The sequence below is a fragment of the Petromyzon marinus genome, chromosome 8 (assembly GCF_048934315.1).
Source record: "Petromyzon marinus isolate PM22_M1 ecotype Great Lakes invasive population chromosome 8, UKy_Petmar_22M1.pri1.0, whole genome shotgun sequence".
NCBI lineage: Eukaryota > Metazoa > Chordata > Hyperoartia > Petromyzontiformes > Petromyzontidae > Petromyzon > Petromyzon marinus.
This window is the reverse complement of record NC_133674.1, coordinates 18,909,302-18,930,470: the sequence shown is the minus strand read 5'-3', so window position 1 is coordinate 18,930,470 and position 21,169 is coordinate 18,909,302. Positions and strand designations below refer to the sequence as shown.

At 46.9% G+C, this 21,169-nt stretch overlaps 1 protein-coding gene across 8 annotated transcripts in view; it reads right to left on the bottom strand.

Moving 5' to 3' along the window:
- Window positions 1-1,131: 1,131 nt before the first annotated feature.
- The window catches only part of LOC116940335 (electrogenic sodium bicarbonate cotransporter 1-like), a 58,057-nt gene continuing 38,019 nt past the window's right edge, over window positions 1,132-21,169 (bottom strand). For 4 of the 8 annotated variants that reach the window (XM_076065718.1, XM_076065720.1, XM_076065723.1 and 1 more), the window contains 11 exons: window positions 19,273-19,473; window positions 17,645-17,758; window positions 16,731-16,844; window positions 15,735-15,896; window positions 12,792-12,970; window positions 11,326-11,398; window positions 9,755-9,823; window positions 8,317-8,490; window positions 6,566-6,742; window positions 6,042-6,124; window positions 1,132-5,429 (listed from right to left, as the gene is read on the bottom strand). In XM_076065718.1, coding sequence (XP_075921833.1) covers window positions 5,258-5,429; window positions 6,042-6,124; window positions 6,566-6,742; window positions 8,317-8,490; window positions 9,755-9,823; window positions 11,326-11,398; window positions 12,792-12,970; window positions 15,735-15,896; window positions 16,731-16,844; window positions 17,645-17,758; window positions 19,273-19,473 — 1,518 coding nt within the window. In that variant the 3' untranslated portion in view covers window positions 1,132-5,257. The remainder of the gene's footprint in view (window positions 5,430-6,041; window positions 6,125-6,565; window positions 6,743-8,316; window positions 8,491-9,754; window positions 9,824-11,325; window positions 11,399-12,791; window positions 12,971-15,734; window positions 15,897-16,730; window positions 16,845-17,644; window positions 17,759-19,272; window positions 19,474-21,169) is intronic. The other 4 variants (XM_076065722.1, XM_032950025.2, XM_076065724.1 and 1 more) reach the window with 4 other exon arrangements.

Here is a 21,169-nt window from a genome sequence, read left to right as displayed (position 1 = left end):
GTTAAATATGGCTTCATGTGTCCCCGTGTATTTACAGGTTTCCGCTGCAGCAGCAAGTATTACCAGCGTTGGAAGGAGAGAACCGAGGAACTGACATACCATGGATTTTATCCAAAAGGTTGTGGATCCTTGGAAATATATTATGTATCTGAAATATATTCTTTAATACAGTACTGTATATTGTTTCTCCATATGCTTGAATGCTTTACATGAGTAACAAGCTTACAATTTGTGTTGCATTGGTGCATACGTAGGTATTGTGGCCGAGCTCTCGTACAAATTTGGACGATGGTAAATTAATTATGAACACTTTTTTTGTATTTACTCATTACCATTGTTGGTAAAATGTGTACAATTGTTTTGTGAGACTTGTACCACTTACAAGTCATTATTGGCCATGACCAAACCAAGTCTGAATGAAGGCCCCCATATAAAGCTTTCGTGACTGCAAGGATTCATCTTCTTTACCGAAAGAACCAAAGAAGAAGGCCCCCATAGTCTATCGATAATTCAGCATTTCAATATTGTGAAGGAAAATTGCCTTTAGTCCGTGCACACGAGCTGATTTCATTGCTTCATCTTCATGGTGGACGACATCTGGGGCACGTAACCTCCCTCGAGTCGCAAGAATTCATCAGTCGAGTCCTGTATTGGGATGTTTTGGCGAATTCCATAAACGCGTGTTTGGCATGCGCAGAGGAAACCCACACCTACACGAGGGTAGACTTGGGGGGGGGGGGGGGGTCACACTCACAAAGCTTAGCACAGATCGATTCAATAATCCATTGCTGTACTGCCATCTGCCCACCTCACAGACCTGATGGTACGTCAGTACAATACGTTAGTTATATTACGGAGGGACCACAGGAATGTAGATATTATATAATTGGCTCACAATCACAAATGGAGATACGCACCTATAAATGATCGTTTTGAGTTGTGAGGACATTGACTTTTGACTAGACACAATACATATTTCCAGAGATGATGGTCGCTCAGAAATCTATTTGCACGTAAACATATACCCTTGATGTGCTGATGAGTTTTGGGAGGTTATATGTTCAGAACTCAATTTACAATGAAATCAACCTTTGTCCGAAATTTGCACGGGTTTAACTTCATCAAACAATGGTAGTTAACAGTTGTACTTTATTATAATTTGATTTGTATATAATACACATACTACACTTTATAATCACGCTATATCGACAATCTTTAGGTGTGTGTGTGTAGAGAATTTTACAATTCAAGTATTCAAATAAGTGCAGATTAACTTACTGCATGTATGTTTAACGTCACACCGTGACAGGGACATTCCTATTACGGCAACAACAAACGACGAATTTACAAACGGGGTTTCATTAAGGGGCCATACATTTAGTGCGTACGCATGAAGGGGGGAGGGGGGGGGTTAACCCAAATGTGTTCGCTTGCGTATGGGGGGGTCTACTGACAATGTCCGTACGCATAGGAAACGGGGGGGGGCGGTGAAGCCGCGATAATAATTTGTCTACACTGGCCTCCAAATGAGTTAGATCGTCCGGCGGTGGACTGTTTGCTTAAACACGTTCATTATTAATCCTTGATCGTTTCTGCGTGGATTAAATATCGGCCGTTCCATAGGAAACGGAGGGTGGAGGGTGCGTCGGGCGTACGTACTCAGGTGGCGGGGGTGTAAAAAGTCTGCGTGCGTACAGGGAGGGGTGAAGTTTTGACAGATTTTTGCGTACCTACTAAATGGATGGCCCTATTCAGAAAACCCTAGATCTGCTTGTTCACTCTCGTCAAATGTCAAGCGTGAAATCTCATAATGCAAAGCAAGAACAGGAGTTGACGGTGATGTGAAAACAAGGATTGGGTGTACGTGATGCATACAATTCAATCATCATTAGCCATGGCCATTCTACAGTTGGGTGAATTTACAATGCAATACATATTCTTGGTTCTTTCGGTAAAGTCACGTTGAAGGGAAAGAACCAAGAATATGAATCACTGCAGTCACGAAAGCTTTAAATCCAAAAATGCAATACATGTATACAATTTGGATTCACATTGCGTATAAATGCGACCACATCTCGAGGCCCTGTACATAAACGGGGGAGATATTAAATCTACACAGAGAGGCAGTCACTTGCAGGCAGAGCGGGCCAAAAGGGAAGGTCTTGAACCTGGATTTGAACAGAGGGCAGGGAGCCAACAACACGGCTGGCTGCATAAAGAGAGTTCCGGACTACGGGGGCAGCAGACAATGTACACACTCCCACGTGTAGGGCTGCCACAGAAAGTGGGACATGTCTGGCAACGTTCACACAGTCCTGGTACCTGAGATGAAACGACAGGCAGCCACGTGCAGCAGTTTCGACCCCCACCCCCCCGCGTTTAATGTCAGACCATGCGAAACGAGAGCATTTGGGGATTTTGCGCCATTAATTTTCAGACATCTCCGATTTAGTGAGTGTGTTGAAGGGGTGTAACCATTCGTCGCCTCAACCTTTCTCCCCGAGTTATTTAGTGAATTGCCAAGATCCTAGACCACGATTGGATTCGGGAATTATTTTTTGATCTCGTTTTCGCCATCTCGTTTGTATAGTTTCCTTTTTTTTCCTGCGTCTTAAAAGTTGCGTTTGCTCCATTCGCCTAAATTAGCATCAAACTTGCATAGTGTTTACATACAAGCAAAACATCCATTCTTACGCACAATATTCAATGCATGTATCACGAGCCTTAATAATCAATACGAATCGTCGAATACGTTCTTCGTTACACCCCTATTGTGTTACTTTTGACAGGACACTCTGCAGTAGCCATATTAAATGATCTAATAGCGCAGGGGTGGGAAACCTTTCCATCCTCAGGACCAAATCGAACTTTCGAATGCTCTTGGCGGCCCACACATGAACACACAGAAACACAAATCAGCCATCGCTGATCACTCCAAGATTCCCTTGCAGTGACTTCACTAAAATTATAAAGTGTTGCCAGGTGAAAAATGTCCATCCCTCATACCCGATTAGTTTGGTTTAAAATGCTTACTGTGATGGATCAATATCTTGCTCGCTGGTACAGAGTCGTAGGCCTCGTGTGGCCACGGGACATGTGAAATGAAGTAGCGGGCTCGACATGGCCCACAGGCTTTAGGATCCCAACACCTGCGCATTACAGTGACAATGTGAAATATTCCTAAATACCTAACGCATCAGTAATGCTCACATTGTTGCCACGAGCAAAGGGCGAATAAAAACCAAAACAACCTTAAAATAACTGATTCGTAACATACCACAGTTTGCAAAAAGAACAACAGGGAGTGCATTCTCGCTGAGCACAGCGCATTGTGGGAAAGGTAAGTGCAATGCATCATGGGACAAGGCTAGCAGCTCAGCCCACGCACTCGCAAAGCAGCTTGGGAAATAAATAAACGGCTCAGTCGACCAAAAACAACTGCCACACCGTCACACAGATCGCGTCAATACACTTTGGTTCTGAAATCGAGACATTTTTCGTGAGCAACGAAGCAAATAAAAAAACATTTTCTTTGGGTCTTTCGGTAAAGTCACGTTCATTTTATTTCACTACGTGACTTTACCGAAAGACCCAAAGAATATGAATTCCTGCAGTCACGGAAGCTTTGAGTCAAGATAAAAATACATTGCTGTGACTTGTGTTGTTTTCAGTATCACCATCAGCCACGGTCAATCCACTGCTGGATGAAGGCCTCTGATAATTAATTTGTCGCCATCCCGCACGGTCCCCTGATGTCATTTTTTTTAAAATTCAGAATAAAAATGTGCCGCATGCAGTGCGTATGTAAAACAGGTGCCGAGTAATTCAAACTGCTGTTACGAAGAACGATAACTATGTGCGAAAGAAGTTTACTGTATTGATTTTTTTACGTGTGATATTGAGATATTTGAAATCCAAGTCTTATTAACAAGACAGGCGCTACTGTCAAGTTTGTAGGAATGTGGTGAGCCCAGGTTTTACGACATTGCTTTCCCACCTGATGACGGACGCTCGTGTTGCGCCCGAAACGTCGTGATTTATTTTATTTTATACCCACGTGACCGAAAGAACCAAAGAGTACAGCACCACTGTTTATAAGTTTGCCCATGATTTAATTTCGTTATTATTACAACTTAATTTTTTTACGTGACATATTTTGATCAGAGCATTACACTGCACGCACAGGCTTGTACGGTACACCGTAAGCCGCAGCAGTGTTAAAGGCTAAACAACAAACACATTTGAAAGAGACAAGTTCAGCAATGTAAATTAACAACAAAAACACTAGATTTTTGTTTGTTTACTTCCACTTCTTATTTCTTTACATACATTACAGCCGGTGAGATGGATAAACACGTACTACTATTTACAGTGCAGGACCAATAGTCACAAGACGTAAACCCTCCTCCCCACTTCTGTACAGCGTATCACCTCACTCGCTCGGGGGGGGGGGGGCACACGCCTCAACGAGTCGGCGCTTCGCAAGACGTATCACTTTTTTCCACTGGCACATCCAAGCTGCACCGGGGCCCGTGCCGTGCCGAGCCAGAAGCCACGGTGGCTCAGCTGACGTTTTTCCACCGCAGAACCCGAGCCGTGCCACAGACGCCCGCACGCACGCAACACGTGACGTCGAAACGCGTGCAAGGTGACGTGCCGACGTTGTGACCTCACAGTGCGCCCACGTCACGCGCATTGAACAAGGCATTAGCCGTGCCCTTGCGTGGCTTGATTGAGAATGTCTCGCGAGGCCATGGCTCGGTGTGGAAAATTTCCAGTGGAAAACAACCTGTGCTGGCACGGTTTGGATGTGTCAATAGAAAAAGGAGATCGATGCGGGGATTGTAGCAGGGGAAAATCACAGTTTGGTCAAAAGAAATGCGCTGTCGTCATACGAAATGTAGGACGATTGTAGAAAAGTTGCAGTGTGCAGATTCACCACAAGGATCACATAATCGTTACAGGGTTTGCATAATCATCACAGAAATTGCAGCATGGTTGCAGGGAAAAACATGGTTTAGGGATTACAAAAATGTTTCAGGGATCACATACTTGTTTCAGGGATCACAGAACAGTTGCAAGGATCATATCGAATGGCTGCGATGACTGCAGAACAATTGGACGGACAATATAATCGTTGTAGAGAACACAACCATTGCAGGGATCACACAACGGTGGAAGGGATGACACAGAACGGATACCAGGATCGCGCGATTATAGTCGAACAATCGGAGTCGCGCGGTCGCAGCAGCCAGGATCACAGCATGGTCTCTCCCCCGTGGTCGCGCTGGGACAGCGGTGACTTGTCCGGGTCCGTGTCGCAGTCCGAGTCCACCTGGATCTTGAACTGTGGCACCGAGTGGCCGCTCACCTGCGCCTTGGGGCTGGAGGTGGGGGACGGGCACGAGATCTTTAGGTGCAGGGTGATACTACGGGGTGATGGATAGGGATGAGCAGGTGGCATTGGGGGGGGGCGGGGGGGGGCATGGAGCATTGGGGGGGGCATTAGAAGGGCATCGAGGGCAAGTTGGACCAATGGGAGTCATGCGAGGCAGATATAATGAAATACAGGAAAGGAAGGGGGTGGGAGGAAAGTGAAGGAGGAGGTGAGGAATTGAATGATGGAGGGATATGCATGTGAAATTAAATCGTAATGAAAAAAACATTTAGAGGGAAGTACGAATTTGGTTGTGGGAGTTAATAAAACAAAATAAAGACGTTCATGAAGGGCTCAATATATGGTGAATCAAGGTAATGAGAGAAGCAATGCAGGATGGTATCACAAAGAGCAATGCAGGAAGCAACGGAATTGCAACGGGCAGAAGGAAGCAACGAATCACAGAAGCAAGGAAGGAAGCAGTGGAGGAGACAAAAGAGCAAAGAAAGTGATTAGTACTGTTGAGATGTGCTCAGAGAAACGTAAGCCTGTTAAACACAGAGAAAACCGTGGTCACAATCACAGAACAACGTTAAATTCACGACGATGAGGACATCGACAAGGCACCGCTAGCTGCGGCGGAGCCAGCTGCTGAGGCAATTACCGGCGATCCTTGAGATCCATCTGGCTGTTGGGAAGGAGCTCGGCGCGCAGCTGCTCCGCAGACGCGACAGGCCTCAGCTTCTCCTGGGAATAATAAAGCGAGAGACGGACACTCGGGGGTCGGCCGAAGATCTCCACGTAGGAATCTCGGAGGGAAACTGTTGACTGAGCAAATGCTGTGGGATCTAGCAGAAGGAAGGAGGCGATGGCGAGATGTGGAGGCATCGTCGACATTGGCTGGGATGACCTCTTTAACAGCATGGGGTAATGCATTGTGATGTTTGGCAAATCCCATGAATGTACGAATGGTAGTTTCTATTTATGTGATAGGTAACGGAAGAACATCACACAAACGGGGGGGGGGGGGGCTAACACTCGACATTGCCCTCTCGTGGCTACCTTGCAGAGCCACTTTTGTAACATCTAGGGCAAGGCCCTGCCGGCCTCTCCGTGCGGCCGCACCAACCCGGCCTCAAACGCCGCTCGGCTGGCGAGGGCTGCGGTTCATCGGTCACGGGCGCTCACGTCGTCGCTCTCGCTGTCGGTGCCGCCCTTGGATTTCTTCTTCTTCTTTTTATTCTTCTTCTTCTCGTCCTCCTTCTTCTTCTTGTCCTTCTCCGGCATGATGTCGTCCAGCCAGCTGAGGTCGTGCTGGGAAAAGACGCACTCCATCGACTTGCGCACCACCAGCAGCGCCAGCACCTGACGAGGCCCACAACGACAAAACAGAATATGTTAATAAGAAGGAGACAACAGGCTCGTGTGTCACCTTCGTATAAAGGTGACAACGCGAGAGGGTAGGGGGGTGGGTCACGCCGGAACTCAGGACGTGACCGTCAGTCGTCAAGCATAGTCACCGCTGCGCCAACCCAGCCTCAAATTGTCAGCTGTGCAACCACCGTGGAATCAAGCAGAAGGAAGGAAGTGACGGCCAGCTGCTGGTGGCATCAAGAGCATTGTGGGTGTGCCGGTTGACTTCAGACACAACAGTATACGCTGGATAAGCTACCAAACTTAACTCTAACACAGTTTTGATGTAAAGCTTTCGTGACTGCAAGGATTCATATTATTGGTTCTTTCGGTAAAGTCACGTAGAAGGGAAACAATAAAATAATAAAAATATAAAATAAAACAATTTATTTTTATTATATTATTGTTTCCTTTCTACGTGACTTTACCGAAAGAACCAAGAATATATATAACACAGTTGCGTTAAATGCTTACGTTAATATACCAATTATAATTAAGTTGTGGCGTTAGAATCATGAACTTCTTTATGTTCAGGTACGAGGATGTGCAGCTCAGGCTGATGTGTGGTACACCCCTATTGCGTGTCATGAATCTCGGTTACCCCTTGAGCCACTTGCGATCCCTACGCTTGATAATAGGTAATTCCCATTTTTTCTGGCAACAGAACAGGTGTTAAGATTTTGATTTAAAGCTTTCGTGACTGCAGTGATTCATATTCTTGGCTATTTCGGTAAAGTCATATAAGATGTTTTAAACACCAAACTGAAACCTTTTACAAGGAATCATGTCTGAATTAACCACAATGCTTGTGGCCAGAATGCAAACAAAAAACACTCTGATAATATATGCATTGTCCTTGAAACTGATTGGTCCACACCAGAGACAGCTTTCTTTTGAGCCTCGTCTCAAACGGTGTGAGACCAGAGGACGCCAAGAGGCGTACAGCACAAAGACAATGCACTATCAGAGTAATCATATTTTGCTGCTGGCAAAGGAGGTCCCATGATGTGGATGCTCATCCCTACGCTTATTCTTGAGATGCTTTTGCCTCGCACTGCCACTACCATAACGACCTTTTGATGTGCCAAGTGCCATGATGGGGGGCAGGAAGGGGGCGGGGACTCGCCATGACGGGGGGGGGGGCAAGAAGAGGGCGGGGACTCGCCATGACGGGGGGCAGGAAGAGGGCGGGGACTCGCCATGACGGGGGAGGGGGGGGTGCATGAAGGGGGCGGGGACTCGCCATGACGGGGAGGGGCAGGAAGAGGGCGGGGACTCGCCATGACGGGGGGGGGGCAGGAAGAGGGCGGGGACTCGCCATGACGGGGGGGGGGGGGCAGGAAGAGGGCGGGGACTCGCCATGACGGGGGGGGGGGGGGTAGGAAGAGGGCGGGGACTCGCCATGACGAGGGAGGGTGCACGAAGGGGGCGGGGACTCGCCATGACGGGGGGGGGGGGGGGGTAGGAAGAGGGCGGGGACTCGCCATGACGGGGGGGAGGGGTGCATGAAGGGGGCGGGGACTCGCCATGACGGGGAAGATGATCGCGGCCACGGTGGACTTGAGTACCCACAGCACGGCCAGGCAGACAATCTGGATGAAGGTGAAGAGGTGGATCCTCCTCAGGGGCACGTGGCGCAGGTAGATGAAGTCCGGCTGGTGCTTGGCTGGCATCATGAAGAGCGCTATGCGGTCCATGAACTGTAATGGACGGGGGGGGGGGGGGCAGTGTTTACTGTGCATGTCAGTAAAATGAAAGCCACCTTGAAAAGCTACCCGGGATATTTAATGGGAAGAAGGATGCATCACAATACCAGAAGGGGAGAGCACTGGAAGTAAATGCGTTGTCTTCAATTGTGTATTGTTATTATTATTACACAGGTAACAAAACTGGGACTTTTAATGTCTCTGAAAGAGAGGACGATGCTGGGAATACCCAGGACAGGGAGCAACTCCAGCGGGGAACCTATGTCCAGATCCAACCTGTGACCTCATTCCACAGAGTAACGTTCGTTAGGTGACAGTAACGTTCGTTAGGTGACAGTAACTTGTGTTAGGTGACAGTAACGTTCATTAGGTGACAGTAACTTGTGTTAGGTGACAGTAACGTTCGTTAGGTGACAGTAACGTTCGTTAGGTGACAGTAACTTGTGTTAGGTGACAGTAACGTTCGTTAGGTGACAGTAACTTGTGTTAGGTGACAGTAACGTTCGTTAGGTGACAGTAACTTGTGTTAGGTGACAGTAACGTTCGTTAGGTGACAGTAACGTTCGTTAGGTGACAGTAACTTGTGTTAGGTGACAGTAACGTTCGTTAGGTGACAGTAACGTTCGTTAGGTGACAGTAACGTTCGTTAGGTGACAGTAACTTGTGTTAGGTGAGAGTAACGTTCGTTAGGTGACAGTAACGTTCGTTAGGTGACAGTAACGTTCATTAGGTGACTAACGTTCGTTAGGTGACAGTAACGTTCATTAGGTGACTAACGTTCGTTAGGTGACAGTAACTTTTGTTAGGTGACAGTAACGTTCGTTAGGTGACAGTAACGTTCATTAGGTGACTAACGTTCGTTAGGTGACAGTAACTTTTGTTAGGTGACAGTAACGTTCGTTAGGTGACAGTAACGTTCATTAGGTGACAGTAACGTTCGTTAGGTGACATTAACATTAATTCTCAGTGCTGGAAGTTAGACACATTAATTTCACAACCAAATGGTGATACTGTTTGATAGTTTTTGTTATGCAATTGTTGGTGATCGGACTGAGACCACAAACTCATTACACCTTGGAACCCAGAATCCAATTTAACCGTGGGCAATTTCGCAGATTCGACCTCAGGATCTCAGCAGTGCCAGCTCAGCGCTCTGACCTCTGAGCCAAATGGCCATCTCGTTACTCGTTTAATCCTTCACCGTGGCCGTGATGGCGCGTTGGCATGTGGAACGGGCTCTCCGACACGGCAGACAGACCTGTACTCCATTGAGGGACGCAACTCCCATGTAGAGGAAGACTCCGTACAGCACTGGCATGGGGATGAACTGCAGCATGGCATTTGGGGGTTGGAGTGGGAGGGGGCAGGCAAGGAATACAAAAAAAAACGCCATCAATTCTCAGGCCACAGCCTGCACGATGTTACAGACTGCAGGAAGGTACCTGCCGTGCAGGGGTGGACTGTTAATATTGGCTTTAAAAAAATCCAGATTAATTTTGCAAACTCTCCGGCAAGCTGCACAGCCATGCCCACCACATGAATTATTAAGCAGGGCTCATCAATAATTAATAATATATGCACACTTCCTTAAAATATTATGTATATTTTTCACCATTAACACCTCCCCTGTGAGAATCCCTGTGCAATTTCTGAAGCATCCGACGGGGTAGAGAGACATCTATTGGTAACACTATACAACTACAGCTCACAGCAGAAACGTAACGTTCACGACGAGATTGAAATGCAAGTCATGCGTGAACACGCACAGCCCAGGTTTCTTAGTCTTGCCGCACCTCACGGTTCCCACGTTTGTAAGGGCACTTTATCAAGGGAGCTGGCGGCTCAATTTGTGCACCAAGGATCTGGGCATGGCCTGGATTCCCACAGCAGCATTACAGGGCCACGCTGCTGAATTAAAATTGATTCCCCCCAACGGAACCAGATATGTATTCCCACCCACTAATTTGTATCCCTGGGTCAGGTTGGCAAAGCGGGTGCCTGACATAACCTGCCGTTGTGAGGCACTCGCCGTCTTAACACACCGGTCAATAAGAGTGAACTCTTGCCTCGTAGTGCCATGGTAGAGCGCTCTGACCACTGAACGCAAACCCTTATATAAGCGGGAAAGATGGCCCCTTCAACTGGTCCATCCTCGGAAGCAGTCGTGATGCCACAGGGTCAGTGTGGTACCAGGATACGGCATAGATGCTGTATCTCGAGTAATTTTACTTTAGAGCTGCGTTTGTCCAAAACATAAAAAGAGAAATACAACAGAAAATGTAAAAAATTATATTGTTCATTTTAGGAAAGTGCAACATAAAACCTGCATTAAACCTTGGAAAGTATAGCAAATAATTATTTTCTCTTAATCTGGAGGGATAGGGAGATATGGCGGTGGAGGGAGGGCGTGGGATTTTTTTCTATTTACTATTTTCATGTTACCAGGTAAGCCCCACTGAGCTATACAGCTCTTTTTTAGAAGCGACCCAGCCACAAATGATAGCCCAACGAAGTAGCTTATCATGTGGAAATTTATAGCAGTCAAATACTGTAAACGCATGCTGATTCTAAATGTGGAGGGAAAAACCGGAGGACCCAGAGAAAAATCCAGGCGTCAGGGTTTGGATCGAACTTACGACCTCCTGTATACCAGGTGAGGTAGTTAACATCTCGCCACCAGAGACAGGAGCCATGGGGTGGGCAGGGGGAGCCCATCGAGCCATGTAGCCCTTGACGTGTCGAGAAAAGAGGCCACGCTGGGATATTCTTCAAATGTCCCAGCATGGCTCGATTAATATTTCTGTTCATCGTGGAATCGTAGCAAAGTACCTTGAGGATGGGAGCCAGGAACACGGACACTCCCGTGAGCACAAACACCAGGACGCCGGTAATCCTCTGCTCCCTGTGGAATGGAGGACACGAATGTCACACTGTGCCGTGGTGAGACACCCACGCTCGGGCAAAAGCTTTTGCTTAGAATCGGTAGAATTACAGAGGTGGACGGAGTGAGTTGCAGCGCGAGCAGGGGGGAGAGAGTGCGAGAGAGCGATAGCCACCTAAAATAAAAACATGTTTGCATATACGGCCATTGCCCGAAACGTCACCCGTTAGATATTTTCCCTTTTTTTTAAGACGGTGTTATTTACGAATGCGTTGAGTTTTTTGTTGTTGTTGCTGTTGGCAAAATGGTAGCCTCTGCCCAATTAGTTTGAGTCGCTGTTATATATTTTCTGCTGATCTGGTAATTTTCCATGAAAACTCAGCAGAAGCCGCTTATCCTGTCTGGCTGCAGTGGCACACCGCTGTGATCCATCGGTTCGGAGACGAGCGTCGGCAGATAACAACAAATGTATGAAACGTCCGATTCCTCTGTGCCGCGAGGTGGCCAGGATGTGGTCGGACAGTAAAAATATTCTTCGATTGATAATTGCAGACCTTTCTGGTGTTATCTCCTTGTGTGCGTGGCTTTTCTCTCCGTACTCCGGTGGTTTTATCCAACACAAGACCCACTGCTGTGTTATCAGTGGTGTTGCCATAGCTCCAGGTCAGATAGGCAGTGAACTCCACCTCAGGGTTTTTTCCAGTCAAGGAATCCATGCAACCTCTCAGAAGAACAGGTCTGGCAACAACCCAACACGCCACTCATGCCTGAGACATTGCCACTCCGTTCAATTTATTCGAATGCTGGCGGTCCGGAAGCCATATAGCTTGTGGGACTAACCAAGAGATGCAATAATGTGCAGATTAATGAGATGATGTTGAAGCCATAGACAAGAGATAAAGGCGACTGAGATGCAACCCAAGATAAACAAGAGAGAGATGATGCCGTACAATTATGACAATATGATATCGTGTCGTAATACATGATGTCCTTTGACCCGATGGCACAAGCCAATTTTATGATGTGGACTGCAAGAAAATATATCACGAGGACCCTGATCTAATTCATAAATCACTCGCTCACATCACCTGCAATTACAAAACCCGATTTGGGGAGCGGCGGTGTAGCGGTTAGCGCGCTGCTTGACGAACCCGGCGATTATCCCCTAGGTCGACTCAGCCTCAAATTAGTACCTGGTGCGGTGTGTAAAACATCACCACTGGGGAGACAAAGACGGCCGGGCGTGGTGTTGGCCACCCACCCCCTCGTGTACTTTTCAGGCCTTCATAGGTACTACTCGTTAACAGCACTTGCCCCAGCAGTCTCTCCAGGCTATACGGGGGGTGGGTGGGGGGGGTGTTTGTCTTTTGATCCGGAGCCACGGCACGTCGCCATGCGTTCCCAAGCTCTCCACCTGACTCCGAGAAACTTGGGCTGCTCTCCCGGGGCCGACGTCTCCGTCTCCATCTTGAGGCTGTCGATGTGGGCGATGGAGAGGACGGTGGCGGCCACGTACCAGGGCAGGCCCAGGAAGGAGCACGTGGCCATCAGCACGGCCACCCAGAACAGGTCCAGGTGGTACCCGGAGCCTTTCTGTGAGACCCCCACAACACACAGCCAGGAGAAGTTCGCGGTGACCCAGGGTCAACCACCACCAGCAGCAGTAGCAGCAATACTGCTATAACCATCAGCACCGCCATGTGTAGCAGTAGCAGCAGCAGCAGCAGCACCACCATCAGCACCGCCATTGCCATTACCACCACCACCACCTGCAGCAGCAGCAGTAGCAGCAGCATCATCTCTTGGCAAGCTGCACAGTGTAGTGTGGAACTCACAAGGGTAGGTTAACTGAATAGGGAAACCCCTTCCACTAACTTGTGCACTCTGCAAAAACAATGACATGATAAGAAAGAGAGGGACCACTACACAGTGACGTCTCAACCAAAACCCTTGTGAATTTGATTAAATATCAAGAATCCACAGTTATCGCAAAGTCAATGTCTGACTTGCAAGGAGGACTCTTACAGCCTCAGACCACCACTATTCTGGGTCTTCCTCTCAGTCGACAACATTCTGGGTGCCACATCACTGCCTGTTATAGTAACCAGCCCTCCCACATTCTGCAAACGAGTCCCACCCATTGTAACATTTTCCAGATCCTTTGGTGGCTCACATACTTTGGTGGAGCGGTGCTGGTGGCACAGCAGCTGGGCGCAAGGGTGGCACTTTGCCCTGGGCTAAAGGGACGCTTAGCTACGGCCCTGACTCCTTGCATTCTCCACATGCACCTGGATTAAAAGACCAGCAGCGTCTTTTTACTTGCCTTGAATATTAGAGGCATTGATCAAATTCAAAGAGGACACATGGGGATATATTACAAAATTAAGCCATATGCGGTCAGGAATTGTTTCATAAATTAGCGCGTGCTGTGGCCACAAATTACATTGTGGGTCATACAAACTTTATTATAAGGTGGCCAATGCTTTCTTGGGATATATATTGTAATTGGGGACTGGACTTTGAAATCAGAGGAATTTGGTTCACTCTCCAAGCACGGCAGTTGAAAGAAAGGGGAAAATTTCTTAAATTATCCCTCCCTTCCCCACTGACCGCCCCCCGCATCCCCTGTCCAACCAACAGCATAGATGCGTCAAGGATCACGATCAATTAGGTTATGTATTGTGGGGTAAAGCGTGGGCACTCTTAACTCTTCCAAGATGTCTGGCTGGTTTGTAAGAGTAGGAAAAACACCCCCTAGTGGACGCCCTTCTGTCAGCAGTGGTGTGAGCAAACCATCGTATTTTTACGCAGCCAGGGAACTGTCTCACCCATTACCATGCACTGTTGCCACAGCCGGCATTCTACGCAATACAACCAAAATTGTAAATGTGACCAAGGCTCTCCTAAACTTGCTGGAAGCCAAACAAACCTCAGTGGGTCTCCAGGAGCAAAGACATTCCAGAAAAGAAAAAAAAGCATCATGCTAAAAAAAAAATGTCCTTAACACATCGGGTGATAATAATACATATACAGTAAAACATTGGATTGCGAGCGTAATTCGTTCCGGAAACGTGTTTGTAATCCAAAGCACTCGTATATCAAAGCGAATTTCCCCATAAGAAAAATGATTAATAGAAAATACCTTTTTTATATTTTTATTATTTACATTTAATATAAAGTAATCAAATGTATTAATTAAATTTAATCGTGGCTGGTGTGAGGGAGACGAGAGAGAGGAGAGGAGGAGGAGGGTTATTGTGTAGGACGACTTTCACTGTCACTAACGGAATCACTGCCATCTGTTGGCTCACTGGAATCTGTTTCTTCTTGTGCGACTTTAACAGGTCCCTGCAGGGTGGGCTGGTAGGGACATTGGAATTTTGCGCAATTTTATTTTTACACCCCAACAGCACAAGATTTCACTTCGTTAAAGTATTGAAAGGGGACGGACGGACGGACACATTAATCTATTGCAGGCTGGTACACTCAGTTTACAACTTCGTTCCTACCAGTAACAGGGAACCTATCCAGGCTGGTACACTCAGTTTACAACTTCGTTCCTACCAGTAACAGGGAACCTATCCAATGACACTTGCTTTTGCCTCCTTTTGAGGATTTCATGGGGGGGGGCATTATTGCAGTACAGTTACTAAAGAACAGTCACTACACTTGGACACAAAATAAAAAAATGCTTTACGCACACACACGTGGTCACAACACTATAGTACTATAGTAAACAGTACACACGTGGTCACAACACTATAGAACTATAGTAAACAGTATACACGTGGTCACAACACTATACTGTAGTAAACAGTATACACGTGGTCACAACACTAGTACTATAGTAAACAGTATACACGTGGTCACAACACTATAGTACTATAGTAAACAGTATACACGTGGTCACAACACTATAGTACTGTAGTAAACAGTATACACGTGGTCACAACACTATAGTACTATAGTAAACAGTATACACGTGGTCACACCACTATAGTACTATAGTAAACAGTATACACGTGGTCACAACACTATAGTACTATAGTAAACAGTATACGCTCGCACGGATGTTGACTGTACGAGTGAGGCACGCCGACTGAGACCGAGCATGGGAGATGATTATCCACAATCCCGCAGCGAGAGAGAGAGAGAAGAACCATTGGCTCAGTTGTGATCACGTGATGCTCGGCAGACAAAGCATATACTGCACGTACTACTCATATTGCAAGACCTCGCTCGTTTATCAAGTAAAATGTATTTTTAAAAAATTGCTCGTCTTGTAAAAACACTCGCAGACCGAGTTACCCGCAATCCAAGGTTTTACTGTCTTTTTGTTTTGTTTTTAAACTGTGACCTTGAGCTTGTTCTCCTTGCGGTTGACGATGATGGCGGTGATCTGCTGGTCCATGAAGACGAGGATGGTGATGAGGATCGCGGGCACTGCGGACACGAGGTACACCCACCAGGGGTTCCCTCCGAACGGCGGCACGAACCAGCCGCGCTTGGCGCTCGTGGGCTGTGGGTCAAGGGGAGCCAACGGGGGTTCAAGCATTCGGGGGTTTTTGCCAAGATGCGGAGCGAGGAGTGGGAAGGGAGTGGAGCAGGTGGGGCAGGAGGTAAAGGGCAATGGTGGGAAGAATAATTCATTCACTCGTTCATTTATTCATTCATAAAGGGTTGTAAATGAGAAGTGGGTGTGGGAAGGGGAAAGAAAATATTAGACACGCAGGGTGCAAAATCACTCTGATGACATTTCACAGGTAATACAGTGAATTAAAAGTGTTTAACTACGTAGAACTTGGAAAACACATTTGAATATGTTCCCCATTAATTAATATAACATAGCAACTTTAAACAAAGAACATTTATACGTAAAATATTGAAAAAAAAACTTGAAAATTTATTATTTTCAGGAACTGCCAAGCAAGCAGAGCACACAGAAGTGATTGCAATGAATAAAAATGAGAAAAGATACAAATATTTAAAAAGGGCACTTTTAAAATATGGATTCCGAAGAGCTCTACCCAGGTTTAAAAAAAAAGGTACGAGACAGCTCCTGGTGTGGCTAAACAAAGCGCTGCTGTGCCTCCTGAATGTGATCGTGTATTTATATACGAGAGTGGAATTTGGCCATTAGGTGAAACATATATATGTGGAAATGCGATAACCACTGAGGCCACATGGCTCATTCATATATAGAAGCTCAATAATACAGGGGTCATCTTTTCAACCCTAAAGTTGACTGACGATCCAAACAGCTATCTCGGGGTACAGATGACAACTCCAACAGCTGCATGCTGTGAAGGATCTTTACCTGCTACTCAGACACCGCCTGGATTCAGGACGTTACCTTGAACTCGGTGGGGACCACGAGTTTGGGGGTCTCGAGACCGATCAATATGTCGAGGCCCACGAAGGTGAAGATGGACAGAATGATGGAGAAGTCGCTGATGAGCTTACGGATCTACGAGCAAGAAACAATTGACGAAGCAGCGCATGTGTGTTTGCAGGAGGGCCCGGGCACAGGAGATCAGGAGAGATGGGACAGTCGGGGAGGGACCCAGAGACGTGGTGAAGGGTCAAAGGGCAGGGAGATGCAGGCCGTGGAAGAGGGTAGGGGGTAGGTGGCGTGCGAGACACTGGGCACCCGAGAGGAGAGAGAGAACGCAATTGCGGATAGAGGAGAGCAGAGAGAGCACGGTCAGCACAGGGTTGTGCATCCGAAGGGAAAGATCAGCGAGAAGAGAGACATAGTACAGAGTGTTAGCTTCCGTGGTCATAATTCTCTATCCTAAAGGAAGACCTCTGAGCTTTGCTTGCGATGGATATGTCATTCACGTTCATCTCCAAGGTCACTAACCACTGGGCCACTGCTAAATAATTTTTACGCACTGTGTATATAGTGTTAACAAAAAAATTTCACTATTGTATATGATGAACCAGATGTGATGGGTTATTTGGACACCACATATACTGGTTGAAAATTACCGTGAATAAAATCACACCTGTTTTCATTTAATGATAGCATAACAAGTGTGCATGTGTTGAATACAAAATAACCGCAAGAGGGAAAACTCAGAGGTCTATCGTTTCGACATTTTACTTCTTGTTCCCCCGATTGCAGGAGCAGGAGTGAATCAAAGAGGGAGGGGGGGCTTAGATTTCCTCCAGAGATTATCTCAGCTCAGTTGCGAATCACACGCAGCAACAACTAAAAAACCAAGAGCAAAATCTCGACGGTGGAGCCTCATCCCGGAGGCAGACCTTGAACTCGCTGGGAACGAGCAGCTTGGGCGTCTCTAAGCCCACGAGCGCATCCAGCCCGCAGAACAGCAGGATGGAGAAAATGATTGAAAAGTCACTGATCAGCTTCCTGACCTAGTGGTGGGGAGGAGGACGCCACGGGAGGGGGGTGGAGGGGTTTGGGGGATTAATCCTTCGAGTCTCAGTGGATGGTGGGCCCTTTTGAGGTGAGAGGGACATTGGGAAGGCAGGTGTGGGTTGTTAGCTGCTCCTTAAAAATGCCTCATTAAAAACATGTATATGTTATTTTTATTACGATCATTTTGCTTTTATTTTTCACCAATAGTTTTTGTTCTAATCGTGATATAATGATAATAATAACTTCAACGTGTAAAGCGCAAGCACAGCGGTCGTTCACTCTCGTAGAGAGATAACGACTCAGAGGTGTGAAGAACCACAGACAAGTAGGAAGTCAGCCCCGCGATGAGCAGGCACCAACAATTGCCGAAGCTCTGTGGTCCTCTACATATTACGGTGTTATCACTCAATGCGGTTTTTTTTTTTTACATGTGGGAAGAAACTGGAGTGCCCAAAGGAAACCCACACATGCGAGGGGTAAACGCTATTCCATACAGATGGAACACGTGGGGTCCACGTTGCCTGCACTGCCGACGCCCACAGGAAGAGCATTTCGCAACATTTGTGCGGTGACCCACCAACGCTCGCCCTCCGCAGTGCTGGATTACAGGTTACGGTAAGTAGCCACCACCGCCCATTATGTCACCACGTGAAGAGCGCTGGCAGAGCACTGCATCGTCCTATTTTAGAGGACGGCCCATGGATGGAAGGAGACATCTCAGAACTGCTTCTGAAATCTCATAACAATGAACTAAGGGGCAATACTTGCCCACCGACCTTCCTACAGAGAAAAAAAAAAAGTTCGTCAAACTGACGACAGTCCTACTGATATCTTCATTAAAAGCAAAACCAAAGATAACATGATTTTTTTCTTTTCATACGTTATTTTTTTGGCCAGGCTGAGATCATCATCTCATAGCACCTTCTAACCCGGTTTATTCGCCTGGAATCAATCCGAGTATCTCAGTGGTGCTAGATAAGGGCGATTCATTTTGTTAACGGTGTAGCAAATGTCACAAATCAAGCGGCTGCAGGAGTCATGTGAACCAAATACTTCCAACGTATGTGAATTAAAATCATTCATTCTTTCACGCACAAATCCCTGCATGTATTATTAGTGTAAGAGTCAACATCAGTTGACGAACCAATAAATCATGACCACGCCTCCTGCTGGTGCTGTACTATTTGCCCCTCATTTTGCTCCACGTGCACGCATGCAGAGAGACAAACATTGAGACGAGTGCTGCTAGCGAGCACTTCCTAAGGTCCGATCGGTGCATGAAAGGGGTGTTGTGACCAGCAACACGCAGCGGCCGCTTTTACCTACCACACCACAACAGGTACTCACTATAAGGCCAAGTCGACCCCACAAAAATGCGTCAGAATAAGATCTGTCATCACTCACAACGAGCGTTAGCCACGACCGGGAATCTTTAGCCCGATCGGCGGGCTCGTAGCGTAGCGCGCCAACCACTACGCGACACCCGCTCGACAAGGCGCACGGCGCTCACCGTGGTGGGGAAGTAACGGCCGGTCTTGAACCTCTTGAGCGCCATGGTGGTGTAGTAGGTACCCATGAAGAGCAGCAGAGACACGAGGGCCACGTCCGGCACGAACTTGCACGCCTTGCCGCTCAAGCTGCCGCCGTACTTGGAGCACTCCTTCTTGCTGAGCGCCGACCAGTCGGGCCCTGTCGCATTGCCCAGGTCCGGCTTGGGGTGAAGGTGCACGCGCGCGAGAATGCGGGGAAGTCGGACACCGTCGAGGAGAGAATGTTTGGAAATGAATTGGATGCGAAATAATGAGCGTAGCGCGTTGCACGTCGCGGAAACGTAAGCGTGAGAGCCCGCTCAGTGAATGGATCAACCCCAAGAGACCGACCTGGTGCAGTGGTCTACACGTGAATGCAGAAAAAGGCTCAACTATCACCAATGACACTGCCTTGTGAACGCATTTGTACATCACTCGTAATGCTTGTGTTTTTGGAGCTGACTCCAGAGCTCTCTCTGCTATGAATCGTGGCCTAAAACTATCAATTTATATTTAAAACAAATCTGTTATAAGACAATGGTTTTGTTACTGCGATGTGTTTCTAAACGTGCTATGGACATGTCACGAGATGCCATATCCACTCGGATCTCACATGGAGCATCGCATCTCAAATGAGATGAGCTAATTCTGCGATCCCTTCAAATTGACCTCGGTTGCCCACACACTCTGGCACAGCAGCATCTTCCCACAGGCTTTACTTACGGAGAAATATTGGTCGGAATCCAGTTAAACTGATACTTTTTTTTATTTCTGTCCTGGAATTTATCCAATTCTGCTAAAAGGCAAATTTAATATGATGGTTTTTTTTGCACGGTTATATTTGTGCATAAGGGGTAGAGACTACCCATGAACAATACCTGAGAAACCAAGTTGATCACAGATGGATGCAACCCGAATGTGAATCCAGGATCTCAGCTGTGGTGGCTCAATGCTCTGACCCTCTGAGCCACCTTGTCACCTCGATTGTATAAGGCAGCGTTAATGACAGCAGTGTTGAGCTTTTTTCCCCATTCCATAATGAATGGATACATGTGCAAATGAGCAAATAAATATTCATAAAGGTTGGGTGAAATGACTAAATAAATAATTATGCACACGGAGATCCAGGGTCCCTGTTGGTGGAAACAAAGCGTTACTAATTGTGGTGTTAATTTAGGCCTCTTTTTTAATGTAACAACTGCAAAATTAGATGCATAATCATCATTGTACCATCTTTGTTTTACGCACGCATCGCACGAAAACTTACATCACTGTTCCTCGCACAGAGCATGTTAATGCTTAATTGCTTTCAAGAAGTACATTTAATCACATTTGTCTGCCATTAATAATATAGCTACTTGCTGATGATGCAAAGAAAGTACTGCGTGAAGTGAATGTCTGAAAATAACCAACATTGGAACAACGTTAATAATTGTACTATATTTATAACTGTTAAATTCTCCCTGCAGTATGAAGGACATAGTGAACTACGCTGCACCAGCGTTGCGAGCTTATTTACTTATTACTTACAATGCCGCACACAATTAACATGCAAAGGTAGAAGTGCAGCGCTGAAATTGCTTGCTCACGCCACTGCTGACAGAAGCGAGCTCTAGATTTATATCTGTTGAACGTCATTTGCATCGTACGTATTCAACCGCGCTAATCGGAGGAGCGGGGAAAGGACAGCGAACTAAACACAAACAGCTGTTTAAAAAGCAATGAGTTTTCAATCTAGATTAAAAGTGCATAGCTCCAGTGGCTTCCGCATATCGGAAGGGAGAGCGTTCCATGATATTTGGTCGACTCTTCCCCGCTGGCCACATGTGTTGGAAGAGGAGGAAGTAGCCACACTTTAACAAACCACCCAGCCGATTG